The sequence below is a fragment of the Notolabrus celidotus genome, chromosome 10 (genome assembly GCF_009762535.1).
Source record: "Notolabrus celidotus isolate fNotCel1 chromosome 10, fNotCel1.pri, whole genome shotgun sequence".
Lineage (NCBI taxonomy): Eukaryota > Metazoa > Chordata > Actinopteri > Labriformes > Labridae > Notolabrus > Notolabrus celidotus.
The window spans coordinates 8,006,413-8,023,576 of record NC_048281.1 but is presented as its reverse complement, the minus strand read 5'-3'; the positions used below and the strand labels follow the sequence as shown (position 1 = coordinate 8,023,576).

Below are 17,164 nucleotides of genomic sequence, written 5' to 3'. Positions count from 1 at the left end.
GTCCCCCACAGCTCGAGATAGATAAGTCAGATGAGCAGCGAGAGCCAGCATATCATCAGGGTTATCAAGTGAGCACCTCCTTTAGTTGGTGTTTCGTTAAGTTTGGTTGGTTCATCAGGGGAAGACGTGGGTGCATTTGTTGGTTTTGGTACCAGCAATGACCCAAAATGATTCTGGAACTATAATTACAAAGGCTAAAATCTAATGACATGCTTCCCTGTTATTTGCTAGATAGTAAAGTTTTTGAAGTGAGTCAGTAAAATGAACAAGAAGCGAGAGTATATAAGGGTGGTGCAGACGTTTGCATGCTCAGGATCTTCAGTCTGGTATAGCTGCAGGGAGGGGGAATGAAGAAATGGAGATCGCATTCCTCTACAGCAGGATTTTGTTTGCCTGGTTGATGTAGGCGGACTTTCTTCAGGCTGGGGGTTTGGAATCTGTGCCGTAAAGGTCGCTCTCATATGCATGATTTATGACGACACCACATGCTAACAATGTGTCTAGAAAAAGAGCAGGCACTGGGGCTCATGTTGCAGTATCATCACATGTTAGCATGAGAGCTCTGATTGTACGGTACACATGAGGGGTGGGGTGAAGGAATTCCATCACACAAGTGAAAACACACACACACACACACACACACACAAACACACACACACACACACACACACACACACACACATTGTGAAAATATTTCCTTCCTCTGTGTAATGGGCGTGCTCTCTTCTTTGTGTGTCAGATTCCAGTCAGAGCGTGAGTCAGGGGACAGGAACTTCGCCATTGGCTACTACCTGAAAGAGAAAAAGGTTTGGATGAGTCACTGCTGCCTTTGTTTTCAGCAGAATATTTATGTGTCTCTGCAAAAGTGAAAAGCTCTCTCTGTGAGGATGATTTCATCACCAACGTTTGTGAAAGGAGGAGTAACTTCCTGTCAAAGAGTAGTAATATTTACCTTCCTTAATTGTTATAGCTGTCCTATTGTTTACACAAGTTGAGTCCAATAAACTTTTACTATCCCTGCTTATGTTTTAAAGGAAGAGACATTACATAAGACTGAAACATTTAAGTTAGTCTCCTCCTTTTCTTGAAATGCAGCATCAGGAGACTGTACTGCAGATGACTAATGTTCATCTCTGCACTCTGCTTGTCTTGAAGTCTCTGTTTTTCCTCCTTGCAGTGTTTCCCAGAGGGGACAGACATGACATCCATTCTGGACTTCTACTTTCAAGTGAGTGCAGCTCTGAGTTTGTTGTATTTTTGTATTCATCTTTTATTCATCTTACATGGCAGGTTTGTTTTCCTGCTTTGTGTTGCTCTTACTTCAGGTCCAGTTTCTTCTTTAAGCTTTAAGCATCTTCGTTAGGATAACCTAACGTGTTAAAGTTTAAAGACAACATGAAGTGCTCTGAAAAGAGAAATTGATCACCCTGTCTTCTGTTTGAACCTCCAGCTGTGCTCCATCGAGGTGACCTGCGAGAGCGCCAGCGTCATGGCAGCCACTCTGGCAAACGGTGGTATCTGCCCTATTTCGGGTGAGCGCGTTCTGAGCCCAGAGGCAGTGAGGAACACCTTGAGTCTGATGCACTCCTGCGGCATGTACGACTTCTCAGGACAGTTTGCTTTCCATGTAAGTAAACAGCACGGATCATAGGAAGACAAATATGAGCCGGTCTGGTGACCAGGACACTGACTGAGGACTTTTAAAATCATAATCAATTATTTTGACCTTTCTTGCATTCTATTTTTATAAGGGCTGCCAAATGAACAATAGTAAGACTTTGTGTAAGCTTTCACTATTCGGTTTACAAAAATCTGGTGCAGTTTGGTCCTGGTTTTCTGTAACCTAGTTGGCTCATACTGGTGCTTAAAACATGCTGGTGACAGCAGCTGACCAAATCTTATCATATTGGCTTTAACAATGTTTGCCTCTGGGCTGAGCACCAAACTTTTCTCACGTCACTTAAAAGCAAGCGCTATTTTAAAGTCAGAGCTTACTGCCATTCAGTGATCAGTGATCATATCCCTGCAGAGTCTGTCTCTTTATCCAGTACTGGAATCAAAAGGTGAACTGGTGGAGGACTTGTCAAGTTGTGCATGTGTTGAGAAAGAAAACACCTCAGTCTGTGCACTTTAACAATGTGATGTCACATGAAGTCTTAGTTGAGGTGTTTGTTGTGATAGCATGGCACATTTTAATGAGACACGAACGGGCCATGTGTCAACACATCCTCAACCTCATCCTTCTCATGATAAGCCACATATGAAGCACTTAAAGCACTAAAGACGTGATCTTTTTCTGAGCATTAGTTAGCATTTAGAAAATGTGAGCTGAGTTTTGAAGACGACTTACTCTCGTAAAGATCTGTCAGGAAAATGGTATCGTTTGCTTTATTTTAAACTGAATAACAGACAGAGGAACGCTCATTAAAGAGAAATATCTGAATAATTTGTACACCCAGCCTCTGCAGTGATTCCTCTGTTTAATGTTAGAGAACAACCTTGGATATATTTCTCTAATTATGAAATATTAAAGCTGTGTCTCTGCAGCACATCTCTCTCACCATGCTGTTACTGCAGCTCCTCTCAGCTGATCTTCTGTTGTGTAACCAACCTGTTGTCTCTGTTGTAGGTCGGTCTGCCCGCCAAGTCTGGAGTATCAGGAGGGATCCTGCTGGTTGTACCCAACGTGATGGGTATTATGTGCTGGTCACCTCCACTCGACAAGCTGGGCAACTCAGTCAGAGGGATACAGTTCTGCACGGTACGTGAGGGCCAGAAGCAGCAGAGTAGACTTCTGCATGCTGCTTCTGCTGCTACAAATAACCGCACACGTTTTCAGTGTTTTTTCATACATGCCCGAGCACACATGATCTTTTAAGAAAAATAAGCAAAGAAGTGCAATTTTAGTTATACTTAACATTAGCAATAAGTGGACTTTGACACAAAGCTAGGATTGAGAATTACCTGAGTTCCTGAGATCGAAACAATTTTAAACATAGTTGTTTTGCATTTCAATTAGAGTCCATCAGTACATTTTAGCACCTTTAAATATCAGCAATAACATAGTTTAACTTAATCTGCCTTCACCTCAAATGATACTGAAATTGACAAAAATAAAGCCTCTCATTGGATCTCTAGGTTACAGAGTATCACAGTAAATATAAAGTTTAGTTGAGTAGAGATTGGCATTAGTTTGGGATTAAATTCGTCCCTCAAATGTTGACTGGTTTTACGCAGTTTGACCTTCCGGACGGAAACACAAACATCATAAACAATGTCTGATGGAAACACGGTGAACTATCTGGACTTGTGTAAGAGTGTCCTTGAGGTGCTGTTCAGTTTGGCTGACACTCTTAGTCCTATTGACCCTGTGCGATAAGTCTGAAACACTTGATGAATGATTACCTAGAGGCCAGACCTGGAGACAGATCTCAGACCATATAGCAGGGTGCATGAACCTCTGCAGGTCGAGCAGTGAGAGGGACACAGACTCATGTGCCTTTTAATTTTAATTTTAATTCTTTACTTCTAAATCCATCATCTTTTTAACAATCCATGCATTTACTCTTCTGATGAACAATCTGTCTATCTTTTTCTTCCAGGACCTCGTTGAGCTTTTCAACTTCCACAACTACGACAACCTGAGGCACTTTGCCAAGAAGCACGATCCCCGCAGAGAGGGAGGGGACCAGAGGGTAAGGACACACCAACTCATGTTGTGACAACAAAACCATCAAAAAGCACCCATGTCCCTCATCAGACACACCGACCATAACACCTCCTCTCCCTGAATGTGGGTGACGCTGACGCTCCTGACTTTCAGGTTGAAAAGCTCTTGATAGTCCTCTGCTTTGTAGCTGTTTGTTGAACCACTCAACTGAACATACAATGAAAGATAAAAACATGTATTATTGGATTTTTTTATATTCTTTCTTTCTTCATCTTTGGTGCACTGCTGTTGAGCTCTGTTTCTTTCTTTTCTAATGCTTTTCTCAGAGTGTGAATATTGTTAGCGTACAAAATAAGCTGCCAAATGAAATAGAATTGTTAAGATTTAATCTATAAACAGGAGTTTGATAAAAAGTCACAGAGGCCCAAACATAAAAAGAAAACTGGAGTCACAGTCAGTCTACTCTCTGGCAATCAAGAGGTGTGTTCAGACCAAAAGCAAAGGGATTTTTTTCAGTTGCATCCAAATGATGCAATGCCTGGCATGAATTTGCATCATTCACTGAGCGCCTGTGAGTCTTGAGATTTTCCTGACTCTTCATCATTGCATCAGAAATGCTCAATCCTTTAAAAAACAATCCATTAGAAGCCGTCTCTTCTGGCAGACAGACCTGACACAGCAAAGCTTTTCTCTTTGATGATTTGCATTATGGTGCAGTCATCTCATCATCCTTTATTCCTCCTCTTTGTGACTGAATCACGGATCAGCTGACGTGTAAATTGCTAGTTGGAGCAAAAATTTCAACTCACTGCTGACAGACGATGAAGTGCTCCACTGGTAATACCCGTAGTTTTATATTTATCCATGCTGCTGTTTGGATACTTGCACAGAGCACAGATATCCTGCACTTAACACATCATTGCTTTTGGCCTGAACACAGCTACACCTACATATTCACAAACACACACACACACACGCACACACACAGAAGGAGCGAGACTAATTTGTTATTCGTGTCGATTGAAACAGCTGCAATCCTTTGGACCCATGGATTACGAGAGTCTTCAACAAGAGCTAGCTCTGAAAGCCCCTCTTTGGAAAAAGGTGTCCCCCACTGAGTCTCACCAGGACTGCTCCACCACTGTAGTCTATAGGATGGACAAAGTCGCCGAGTGAAATAAAATCAGAGGAGACCTACCTGCCCCCCCCCCACTCCTCACTCCTGACTCCTCACCCCCACCTCAACTGATCTCTCTCCCCAGCCCTCACAACAATACCACCACCATCTTCCCTCACCCTCGAGTATTTATATATAAATTATGAAGAGGATTATTTATTGCTTGTGAAGTTCGTGTGTTACTGTTCGGATGGATTGGGAAACTTCTTCTGTTTTTGTTTGTGATGGAAAATGGGATGAGCTCATTTTTTATTCTATTTTATTTCTTTTGTTGTGATTTCCAGATGAACTCGTAGCCTCGTCCTGTTTGTTGCCTTAGTTCGTGCAGGATCTGAAGTTCAGTGAACAGTGGAACTGTCTTATCACACCCACCTTTATTGCAGAAACCTCTTAAAAATGTAGGCGAGGGGTTGATTATAAATTTATTCTAAGTAACAACCAAAAAGACATGAATGTGTTTGCATGAGTAGAGCTTCAGTAGAGCCAGTTTTATTGACTCACAGTCTTTACATGCACATTCAGACTAATTTCTAGAGATGATTGCTTACTGTAGCTCACACTGAGGCCTCAGACTTCATAAATACATAGGATGGATTTAAAGTAGCAGAAGAAGAAACTAGAAGTTCTTGGGTGGAAAGTTTTTGGGTCAAAGGAGAATATTGTTGACAAGTTGGCTGTAAATGTCTGGGCATGAGTGCAGCAGTGTTACGTGGAACATGACCTAGTTTCTCGCTGGAAAAAAAGACCTCTGACTTCTGTAAGGGATTTAAATAATGCAGGTATTTTACTTTGAAAGTTTCAGTTGAGACCTTGAAAAGAAAAGTTTAACCACAAAGCAAATGCTTACTACTTTTATATCTTGATTGTGCAATGTTTCTCAGCCTTCTGAGTCTAAAATCTGAGCTGACATCAAACAGTTAACTTCTGATCCTGTTTAATAGTTTTTTGTTTGAGCAGTTGAGTATTTCTCTGCACAATAAACAAGCAGCTGAACCTCCCCTCTGCGGGTGGATACACTTAGACTTTATACTTTCTCAGAGATGTCTGAAGTAGAGACAAGGCAGACATTTCTTCTTTGAGATTAGTAGGATCTTTTGATTGGAGTCACTTTACATGTGCAACATGAGATTCGAGGACAAATACTTCATATTTGTATTTGCTCTGACTTGAGGCTCAGCAATAATAGCAGTGTGGAAATTCCAATATGCCCAAGAGAGATATCCACATTCTGAAGTTTATAAAGTAAGGATAAATACATGAGGCGACAGCATCATAATAAAGCTCTGCAGTGCAGCAGAGATGCCCTGCCCTGCAGATCTGCTCTTCATATTTAAGAAAACACGCTTGTTTGGTTAAAATACTGATGTAGAAAGAATTTTGGATAATCTTGTAGCATATTGCATTCATTATGTCTCACAAGATAATTATATCATGCAGCCTATCTCTTACTTTTTAGTGTTAAAACTTGAACTGAAGCATCATTTGTGCCTCCCCCACACTTAATAAAACAGATTTGTATTCAGGAGAACTCTGGGACTGAAAATAAAGGCTGGGAACATTTTGCGCTGTGCTGACTCTAACAGAGACAGCATGTTCAAAGAAAACCTGCTGTAAAATGGTTGCAGCTGATCTTTAACCTGTCAGTATTTAAGCATGGACCACAGTCGTGGCTGTTTTTTCTGATAGTAAAACCATAATGTGAGTGTTTGACAAAGGTTTGCTTGACTTAAAGGTGAAAGGTGAAAGGTGATACCACCAAAAAAAATCGAGCTCTCATTGAGGCTCTCTGGACGCTCTGCGTCATTCTTAGCTGCTGTTGAATTTACATTGGAAAAAGTGTGTGTGTGTATAGGTTTGTATGTGTGTGTAGGTGTGTGTGTTGCTGGTTATGCCATGTTTGTGAAGGTTAGTAAATATACTCTGTCTGACGTCAGCACTAGGCTGTGTGTAATCACTGCTGTAACCTCTAGTTGAAGCCCCTCTCAGTCCGACCAGTCCTCACACAACCTTTCACTGGTCTGCTGAGATCAGGTGACGTCTGCAGGTGTTATCTGCAGGTTTGACCCGTTGCATTCCAAAACCGTCGCTGTATGTTTACATGCTCTTGTTCAAATAGGATGCCTTAGTCTAAGAAATGAAGCTGCTTTCCGCAGAACCAGAGCTTTGTAAACCGATAGTAGCGTAATGGAAGGTGTAGTGGGTGCTTTAAAGCTTTAGAGGATGCAGAGAACAGGTACAGCTGGGTGTTGCATAGTTTCATAGTCACGCCCCAGGAGTATCAAAAATGAGAGCTAATAAAAGTGTCAAATGTAACCTGATGGTCTGGTTTGATCTGGTAGCTGTCTATGCAAATAATTTCACATTTAGGCCACAAGCAGGAACAGACTGCTGAAGAGAGAGGATAATAAGGTGAACCAGCTAAAAGTGAACGAGGTGCATCAGAAAGTCTAAAGGTTAATGTGTTGTTCAATTTTGTATTTTAGTAATTAATTTTGGGAAGCTTTAATCCACAATAAAATACAATAAGTAATTTTCCTTTCCAAACATTTTCACGACAGCAGATATTACTTAGTTGAGAGAGACATATCCCCAGCAGTCAAGAGTTCAGCAGGGTCAGATATGAATGATGTTTGAATGTGAGATTATTCTAATAAGCCTTTTAGATGTTGGCACTGTCTTAGACTCACTGTATTGAAGCTGCTTACTAACACAACTTGTAACATTTGAGGATTTTGTGATGTAAAAACCAAAAACACTTAAAGAGCTAAAAGGAAAGTATCATACAAAGTAAGGATAGTACCGTGCTCATGCAGCGGAGGACATGATGTTTTTCAACTCCATATTTTTAGAGGGAAAGTCAGATAGAGGAAAACCTTCATGCTGCAGCATAACATAGATTTACAGTTAATAATACCTCAAATCCATGAATCCAGAAATGGTGATCTTAACAGTATGCAGACACGTGACTGAGTATTTTCTGTCAGGTTCTCATAGTGTTGCTCTTCTTGTATTGTATATTTTATGAAACTTCTTTCCATATATACATACTTTACTGTACTTCTGAATGTACATAGGCAGTTGTAAATAGCTTTTAGCTGTGTGTGTTTGAATGTGAGTGATAATCCTCCACAGCAGCAGACCAGAGTGTGTTCATTATTTTACTTCAGACGTTCCGATCATGAATATTTTCTCCTCCAGGAACTAGAGATACTTGCACATGACTGTGAAGTCAGCTGATGCCTTAGATGTCCCTCTGCTGCGACTGTAGTGAATCTGTTATTTAATCATGTTGACTGTACAAGCTGCGTGTGGTGTTTGGCACTGGGTTTGACTTGAGCTCAATGTGACGGCTGCTGAGCCAATAATACTCCATTATTACTCTGACATGTTGTGTGAACTTTCTTTGTTTTATTTTTATTTTACAGACTGTTGTCTGTGTTTTTCCTGTTGTTAAGTTTCTTATTGTTGAGTGGAGGTATGAAGTATTCAAAAGCCTCTGTTATCATGGACGTTGGTCTATAGAATGAACCCAAGTCCTCAGTGCTGCTTCAGGGGGCCTGTTGGACCTTGTTGCTTTCTACTTAGAAATGAAATGAGCCTCACAGTGCTTCTGCTTTTTAAAGTTATAATCCTTCAGATTGACGTATACTTAAACACATTTTTGTCTCAATGTACTGCTGACATTTATTCCGCTGTCTACTAGTAGTTGGTGTTGCCAGATGAGCAGTAAAGAAGTGCTCAAGGAGTTTTCAGGATATGACACATGCTTGAAATGAGGGAAATTTTAATTTAAGAGGATGGGTTTGTGCACATTTCCTGTGACTAGATCATATGTAAGAATGTCACAGTGAAGGTATATCACCCACCAATGACAATGTTGGCTCAAAACATGATGTGTGCACCAAAAACCTAGTGTTATATGTTTTTTATTAATTTAGTATACTATATTTTAGCTGTCTATAAAAAAGGGTTATCGTTATATAAAAAGCATGCATGCCAGATACTTTCCTCGCTTCATTTGGTGACAGACCCAAAGGCAGAGTCCTCTAAGTATTTCTCCATGTCACAGGACTTTATCACGTAGTTTGGTGACACTAAATTTGGTGTTCAATGTCTCACATTGAAATGCAAAACAAGACTGGCTAAGCCTCAGTAAAAATATCAGTGTAAAAGTTGTGGCTGTTGCTTGTGCTTGGATTGACAGGAGTGCAATACAGCAGAGTTATAATTATCATAGCAGAAATATTCAGCATCTACATATGTCAGTTACCAGAGTCAGAATGAAGATAAGGATTATAACTTTATACGTAGAAAAACAGTAGACCATGCTGTGGTCAAGTGCTGCACAAGAAGGGGATTCACAGTAGCAGTGATGACATTTTTAAATAGTTTTCTTATGATGTCAATCATTTGAGTTTGAATATTCCAAAAAGGAGTCTTGGATATCTCTGATTTTCCTCTGAGGGGATCAGTTTCTAAGTGTTGCTCTCACAGGCCGGATCTCATCCTCAGGTTTCCTTTTTTCCTGACTGGTTGTGTCAAAGAGTTTCTTTAAAAGTGATGTGAATGACTCTTTGATTTCACACAATGTGTTAAAGCCTTTTCTTTGCTGCTACAATATCATTCCTCTCTCCAGGGGCACAAAACGTTGAATTACAGAGCCTGCATATCTTTTAGACTTGACCAGACTCGCACTGATGAGGACAATAAAACTTAACTGCAACCAATCAGGGTTGATTATCCGATCTGTTCCTGTTGGCATTGGTGAAACAGAAATCCAGGCCTGTGAGGATGAATAATCTGTACTACTTGAAGTTTGTAATCAGCACCCTGTACAGTCTCACAGAGACAGAGGGGCTTTTGAATGCTGTTCCCAGTATTTCCATCAAAATCACAAGGTTTTTATGGATCATGTAATGTTTCCTGATGTTTTTTTTTCTGCTCTCGGAATTCTCATCCTCGATCTTGCATGCATATTTTCAATGATTTCAGAAACATGTTGTTAATCCCATGTAATTCTCATGTTTTAAGTTCTTGTCAACATGTCCTTATATGTGTTGATTTGTGTCCTGAACATGTATTTTACTCTGAATATTTAAATGGAATACCAATTTAAAAATGGTCACTACCATGATAATTTGGTGAACTTGGAATTGGATGCTTTTCTAATGTTTGGTCAGATTTTATACATTTATTTCTGCATGATCTTACATTTAATTCTACAGAAAAAGATGATTTGTTTGGGGAGAATATCCTAAAATTGAGAGGTTAAGGGATGGGGTAGGTGGGTCGGTAAATTTAAATTGCTAAATTCCCAATAATGACAGAAAAACACTGCAGATAAAGTCCTACAGTTCCAAGCTCATGACTGTCAAACTTTTCTTTGTTTTTTCTTTGTCACATGATTGTTATTCTGTATGTAACGACTCCATAAACTCCATGATCTGTCCTGTCTGCCTGAGGGAAACAGGTGTGACCTGCTCTTCCTTCAATATTCTGAGCAAATAGTTGAAGTGCAGACAAGACAGCAACATTGGTGTTACGCATTTTTTAGCCTCTGTGTCCCTTGTATAAATTTAAATAAAGCAATGTTACCTCATTTCTTTGTACCAATAACCATTTTTTTTGGACTACACCTGACACTTCCTCAAACTGACTCAAGCTGCTCTGTTTGCTGGAAAAGCACAGTTAGAAAAAATCAGAAAAGGAGTTCAGGCTTCAACTGTTCTTACTAAAAGCACTTATTAAGCATCAGTAGTGGTTAATCCAGAGTTTTGTTAAGAAAAAAATAATAAACCACATAGAAAAAATATACAATATTTATTTTTAAATACATTAGGGCTTGTGTCCATACATTTTCTATCTAACACCGAGGCAATTCAGCTTCTTTAGTGCTCAGCGTCATTTATTCTGGTGCTACGCTCACATCGCAAAGTTGAAATAGTTCAATAATAAACAACGCTGCACTCGGCAATGTCACTTCCTCATCACTAACCAATCACATTAACAAGGGGGCGGGGCTTCCGATATCCACTTTATCAACAACAACAGCGGAAGTTCGTATGATGGAGAAGCCAACTGCTTAATTTTCACTAATGCTACGATACCATTTTTACACTTTCTTTGTAAAATGATATTAAACTGACGCAAAAATCAACCATATATAAAGCATTTTAACACACTTAACGGTCACGGAAAAACTGACAACTTTCATAACCTAGCAACAGTTAGGGGCCGTGGAGGTCAACGTGTATCCTCGTCGTCACAGGAAATAACAATATTAATAATATAATAATAACTGGTATTTATATAGCGCCTTTCAAGAAACCCAATGTCGCTTCACATGGCCCCTAAAGTTTAACAGATATGTTGTTAGTGCACTAAACCACTCCACCATTCCTCCCTGTCATGTTATATAACAGGACCATCATCTGCTGTCTGTACTGTGCTTTTCCAGTTTTACAGCATTTTGCAGTTTCAACAAAAAGACTCCCTAAATGGACAAAAAGTGGACTAGCCCATCTTTATACGTATTTGAGATGAGACAGGTTTTGCATTATTAATCTCAAGTCCTAATTTCTGTCTACATTAGAAGTTTAATGGATGATTATTTGCTACATGGCTTAAAGCTTACCTGCATTACTAGTATATTCACTCTTTTTGCATACGTACTAGTCTGTTCCTGCTGCTTCAAACTTTCCTTTTTATGTTTCCTTAGAGGTTTATAGTCCACCCCTGTTGGTAAAACCCTATCATCATATTTCCATGCATTTCAAACCATTGTCTGAATCATTCTTGAAGATACAAGCCTGTATCTGTATCCAGATACAGGCTGCTATCTGTTCTCATGTTGTCACATATCCAGTGTTTCTTTGTTTTCAACCGCCCCAAGTTTTGCTTGTAGGAAATGATTCATTCCTGTTTGATGGTAAGTCTTAATTGATGCAGGGGTCTCTGTGTGTTTGTGATAATAAACCGTGTTCCTGTGTGTTGGATTGATGTTATAATTGGGTAGTTGTAGCTCTGTGTGCTGTGGTAGTCAGCTGAAGGAATTCTGTTTCATGACTACAGTGTCTTCTTTAAGTTTTCTCATGTCAAAGTTATTTCAAACTCCATGATAAAACAAAACCAAGTATGAACTGATCCTGCTAACAACCTAGTTTTTGTGTCCTCTTCCTCTTTGCTGTAGAAATCTAGGAGTAACACATTAACTGTTGTACTGTTGTAGTTACCAAATGTATATTACCCTGCAACTGAAAATGGTCCCAAACAAATCCACTGTTTGCTTCTGTTTGAGCTACTTTTACCGAATAGCTTACCGCCCTGCTGCTTTAGGAATTTAAATATACTTCTTAACATAGCGGTAAAACTGTCTTCAATAGAAACAGATATGTTTGGGACTGTTTCAGGGACAGGGCAGATAAATCTGAAGTATTAAGACACTGACTTACATCTTTACTTTGTGGTTTTCTTGGTATTATCCGAACATCTTTTAGTCCCACTGCTTCAGCCTGAAATATTGATGTAAGAATGAAAAGTGCTGAAACTGAATTCCGCTCAGTGCTGATTAAAAATGAAATGTGAAATGAAAGTGAAGTCTATAGACCCTCTGCAAAAGTTCTCTCTCTGTGTGTGTCTGTCCGCAGGTCAAGTCTGTTATCAACCTGCTGTTTGCAGCCTACACAGGAGACGTGTCTGCAATGAGGAGGTGAGTGGCTCACACTCACGTCTGTTCTTTACATTCACTCACTAATGCTTTCACAGAAGAAGTCAGGCTTATTTCACATGTGACTCTAAGTTGAGTCTGTTTCTGACATGTGAACTGGGTGTTAGTCTTTGTTTTCCAAAGCTCATAGAGATGGAAAGATGGCAGAAAAAAATCCTGTGGAGCGACATTTTTCCTCTTCTTTAGAAAGTTACAGATGAGTGAAGTCGACCTTCATGAGAGGTCATGAGCTCCACACAACACCTCATTACTATTCGGGAATTGTGAATAGAGAGGATATTAAACCACCAACAGTATGCTGAGACAGCTTCCTAAAGATCTTTTCACAGATTTTATAATTATAGAATGATAGAAATTAAGTGAGCAGCATACTACCTCTATTTCAGCTCTTTATCTGTAATCACAGCTGATATCGTGTCTGTTATCTGTAAGGGATGCAGTAATAGACTATCCTCATATATAAACTTTGTGTGTGCAGGTTTGCTCTGTCATCTGTCGACATGGAGCAGAAAGATTACGACTCCAGGACGGCTCTCCATGTGGCGTCAGCTGAAGGTAACAAGTGCTATAACATCAGCTTCTTAAGATTTAAAGATTTGTCATACTTATTATTTGTTTATTTATATTATATGCTCCTTTTTAGGAATCAATGAGCTTAACTTCTGTCTGTAAACTTACATTAATTTGAATCACATGGGCAGACATCTTGTAGGACGACAGAAGCAGCAGAGAAAGTTTATTTTTTATTTTTTTAAAACTACTTTGTCCAAATTATTGTCTTTTTGAATTTCATCCAATCAAGTTTCAGTATGAACCCTCTTTACTGTAGTAGTTATCGTGTTTTAAATATTGAACATGTGCTTTCAGGACACGCTGAGGTGGTGCGTTTCCTCCTGGAGGCCTGCAAGGTGAACCCCGTACCCAGAGACAGGTGAGTCCATTTTAATTTAAATTTAAATGAGGCAGATGATGCCTTAATTTGTAATATTTGTATGACGTGTATGTCCTCGTCATTATGGGACACAGAGGGATCTAACTGCAGCTTGACTGTCTTACATATTTATAGTTTGTGATGCAGCAGTGTTTTCTCTGCACAGATGGGGGAACACGCCGTTGGAAGAAGCAGTGCAGTTCGGTCACCACGACATTGTCTCCATCCTGCAGCAGCACCAAGAAAAATACAACCCTGCTGCTGGAACTGACGAAAAGGAGAGCGCTGAGAAGAGCCTGGACAGCCTGCTGTAGTCCTGCAGAACCTTTCTGTTTCCCCCCTGTGGAGCAGAGCGCAGCACTGGAACTGATCTGTACATATATGACCAAACTGCAGTGTGTGAGCGATTCTGCCGTCTGGTGTTGCTTTGCTTTGTCGCTGTACATCACTGCTCTGCTTTACTGCCTCTCCTCTGTTGTATGTTTGAGTGAGCACCTTATCAATACTGTTCAAAGTAGAAATATATGATATCTTTAATACATGTTTACAGTGTATAACTCATGTACTCTGTGGGGTCTGTGAATCACATGTGTGGTATCCCAGGATATAGACTGTATCAAAGTGTGTTAGTTTAGTTACATTGAAGTTTTTATGTCATTCTCTTCCTGGTTATATTTACATATTGAAAAACTCTGTTAGTTTAGTGAGTCAGTGAGGTGTGTGGACGTTCTGCTATAAACTTTATAATGTGTCTCTGAGTGTGTAACTGTATATATCCTCACGGGCAACGCTGCAGTTTAATGCCCGTATGATCTTCACATACATCTTTGTTCTTTGAATGTGGCGGGGGCGTCAGCAGGTTTTATGGAGCTTCACTTTTCCTGTGAAGTTTTTCAAAGATTGTACTCCAAATGTATTTTTCAGTGGAAATGTTTGCAGAAGCAGATTGTATTTATTCACAGAGGCTTTTTAAAATGTAAAACTCATCTGTATCGTGCAATTTGTTGTTTTGGGATGAAGGAAAGTTTTTTTATTTGGTTTTTGTCATCATAGTTACATTTTTCTCTACAAGTAATGTTCAAAATATAATGTTGGTTCTGTTCCGCATGCAGGGCCTGGTTATTCAAACATAATCCAATGGCATTAAAGCCAATGGATTGGATCAAAACTTGACATTGGGTCGCTCAGAAGTATAGTAAGAGTTTCAAAATCAGGGGATTCAATGTTGGTTTTTATTAAGATGATGCTGCTTAAAACTTTTCAGCAACATTGATCCAAAAAAAAAACTGATCCTGATGCCTGATCCAGGCAGGGGGCTGGATTCAGGCTGGATTACAAACATGACAAAACATGTTTAAACTTTGAAGTGTTCAAATAATACAACACTAATGTAATGATGTTGACGATTCAGACATTTTTAAAGAATATTTTGCAATTAAATGCTGGATTACTTCATTGAAGAAGATCAGCTGAGAGGTTTTGACTTTGTCCAAATAGAGTAATCAACAAAATAGCATCAATATCAATCCTAAAGGATTCATTTTCAAACAACTGTGTCCAAAGGGGGTGCCAACATTCATGCAAAGAGAGCATGTCCCATCTAGAGCACTCACATTTGGTAATCCTTAAATCCAATTCATTTTGTCAAACAGGTTAAAAATAAAGTGGATTATCTGACCCTGAATTTAAAAAAAAAAAAGGTTTTCAATCTGGATTATTCTTATCTAGATTAAAACCTCTGAACAACCGGGCCCTCGCCATCTACCTTTCATCCAAAATCACCCTCCATATCCTGTCACCACGTCAGGGAGCTAAAATTCAGTAACGCTAAAGGATAAATATAACACTTTTTATATTATTTTAGAGGCTTTCTGCCTTTGTTTGACAGACAGTTTGAGAGAAAGAGGAAATATAGAGAGAGTGAGGGATTACATGTGATATCTAATACAGATGGGACAGGGAGTCGATCCATCAGTGCCATTAGGAGAGTAGTCTGTTCATGGAGCGTTTTCTCTATCAAATGAACTAAGCCAGCACCCCTTAAATATATATAACTTCTTCAAACTGGTTTGGTTGCACATGCTTCTCGTTGTTTCCTGCACAGAATAATTCAGCAGCACAAAGTTTATGAAAACAGTTCTAGACTTATGCAATAATCCCCTTTACTCTAGAAGTGTGTTTCTGAATGTACTTTCTAATCCAAAGCAAAGGATGAGAATGTAATGTTCATTTTCTCAGTTAGTCAGTAAAAATTAAGATATATGTTTATTATAATTGTGAACAATACACACAGTAACTGTAACTCAGAGTTTATTAACTAACAGGTGCCGTAACATTCCAGCTGTAGCGATGTTTCTTCAGTGGATGTAAAATGTTTATTCATCATGCAGTGAATTTGCTTCGACAGCTTTGATTATTCAGAGAAGCTGATTTTGGTGTTCAAATTTTAAATGTGTCTGTTCTGGTGAGGACAATATGACGAGCAGTAAGGATCCCCAGAAGAGTCAGATATGTGATAGTTCACCTGCAGAGTCGAGCACATACTAAAGGACAGGAGAGGGGTTTAATCACTTATAGAGATGAAAACAAAGTTAAGTACACGTGAACTCCAATGAAGCTTATACTATATCTAACCTGCTCATTTCACCTTCATCTGCCCTTCCTCTTTGGCTCAGTAGATCTCAAAGTCATGAATAAATGAGTTGAAGTCTTGGAATTCAGGGACAGTCGCCGACTTTATGATGGACCAAAGACGCAAACTGAATGAGTCACTCCTTTGCTGTCTGAATTTCTTACGACCTTCGTGTTGTTTGTGATTTGTGAAGTTGGGGTCATATGTGTGTTTGCATTAAAGCCACCAGCTGCTATGAGGTAGTGGGGAACCATACTACAAACACACACACACACACACACACACGCACTCAGACAAACTCTGATTTGCAAAGAGAAAACACAAAATTCACACGAGGTCAGAGGTAGAGCAAACTTTGCTGTCAGACGATTCACAATCTCAAATGTACAAGTTTTGCTGTGTTATGTATTTGAGGCAATATTTTACTAAATAAACCAAATAAAACCCATAATAACCGAGACATGTCTGTGCTTCTTCTCTCCAGGTGGAGCTGTATTTGATGTATATCTCCTCAATGTTCTCCCTCTGTGGTTTGTAAATGTGGGATTAGGCACTTGGTGCTTTTGGATTAATGAATGCTAGCATGTACACTACCAGTCAAAAGTTTGGAAACACCTTCTCATTCAAGGGTTTGTATTTATTTTAATTATTTAAAACACTGTAGATTAATACTGAAGACATCAAAACTATGAAAGAACATATATGGAATTATTGAATGAACAAAAAAGTGTTAAACAAAGCAGAATATGTTTTATATTTTAGATTCTGTAAAGTAGCCCCCTTTTTCCTTCATGACAGCTTTGAATACTCTTGGTATTCTCTCAGTCTGCTTCATGAAGTGGTCTCCTGGAATGGTTTCTAATTAACATGAGCCTTGTCAAGAGTTCATTTGTAGAATGACTTGCCTTCTTAATGTGTTTGAGACCATCAGTTGTGTTGTTCAGAGGTAGGGTTAGTACACAATGGATAGCCCTATTTGACTGCTGTTATAAACCAGATTATGACAAAACCAGATTATTTCATAGTTT

The 17,164-nt window shown here is 39.2% G+C and overlaps 1 protein-coding gene across 2 annotated transcripts in view; it reads left to right on the top strand.

The window, feature by feature from the left end:
- glsb (glutaminase b) overlaps nt 1-16,594 on the top strand; it is a 38,625-nt gene extending 22,031 nt beyond the window's left edge. The window contains exons 10-18 of one of the 2 annotated variants that reach the window (XM_034693713.1): nt 740-806; nt 1,178-1,228; nt 1,451-1,627; nt 2,630-2,761; nt 3,603-3,695; nt 12,494-12,555; nt 13,052-13,128; nt 13,441-13,504; nt 13,671-16,594. In XM_034693713.1, coding sequence (XP_034549604.1) covers nt 740-806; nt 1,178-1,228; nt 1,451-1,627; nt 2,630-2,761; nt 3,603-3,695; nt 12,494-12,555; nt 13,052-13,128; nt 13,441-13,504; nt 13,671-13,818 — 871 coding nt within the window. In that variant the 3' untranslated portion in view covers nt 13,819-16,594. Of the gene's footprint in view, nt 1-739; nt 807-1,177; nt 1,229-1,450; nt 1,628-2,629; nt 2,762-3,602; nt 3,696-4,699; nt 10,447-12,493; nt 12,556-13,051; nt 13,129-13,440; nt 13,505-13,670 lie in introns of those variants that run through there. The other variant, XM_034693714.1, reaches the window with a different exon arrangement.
- The last annotated feature ends 570 nt before the right edge of the window (nt 16,595-17,164 follow it).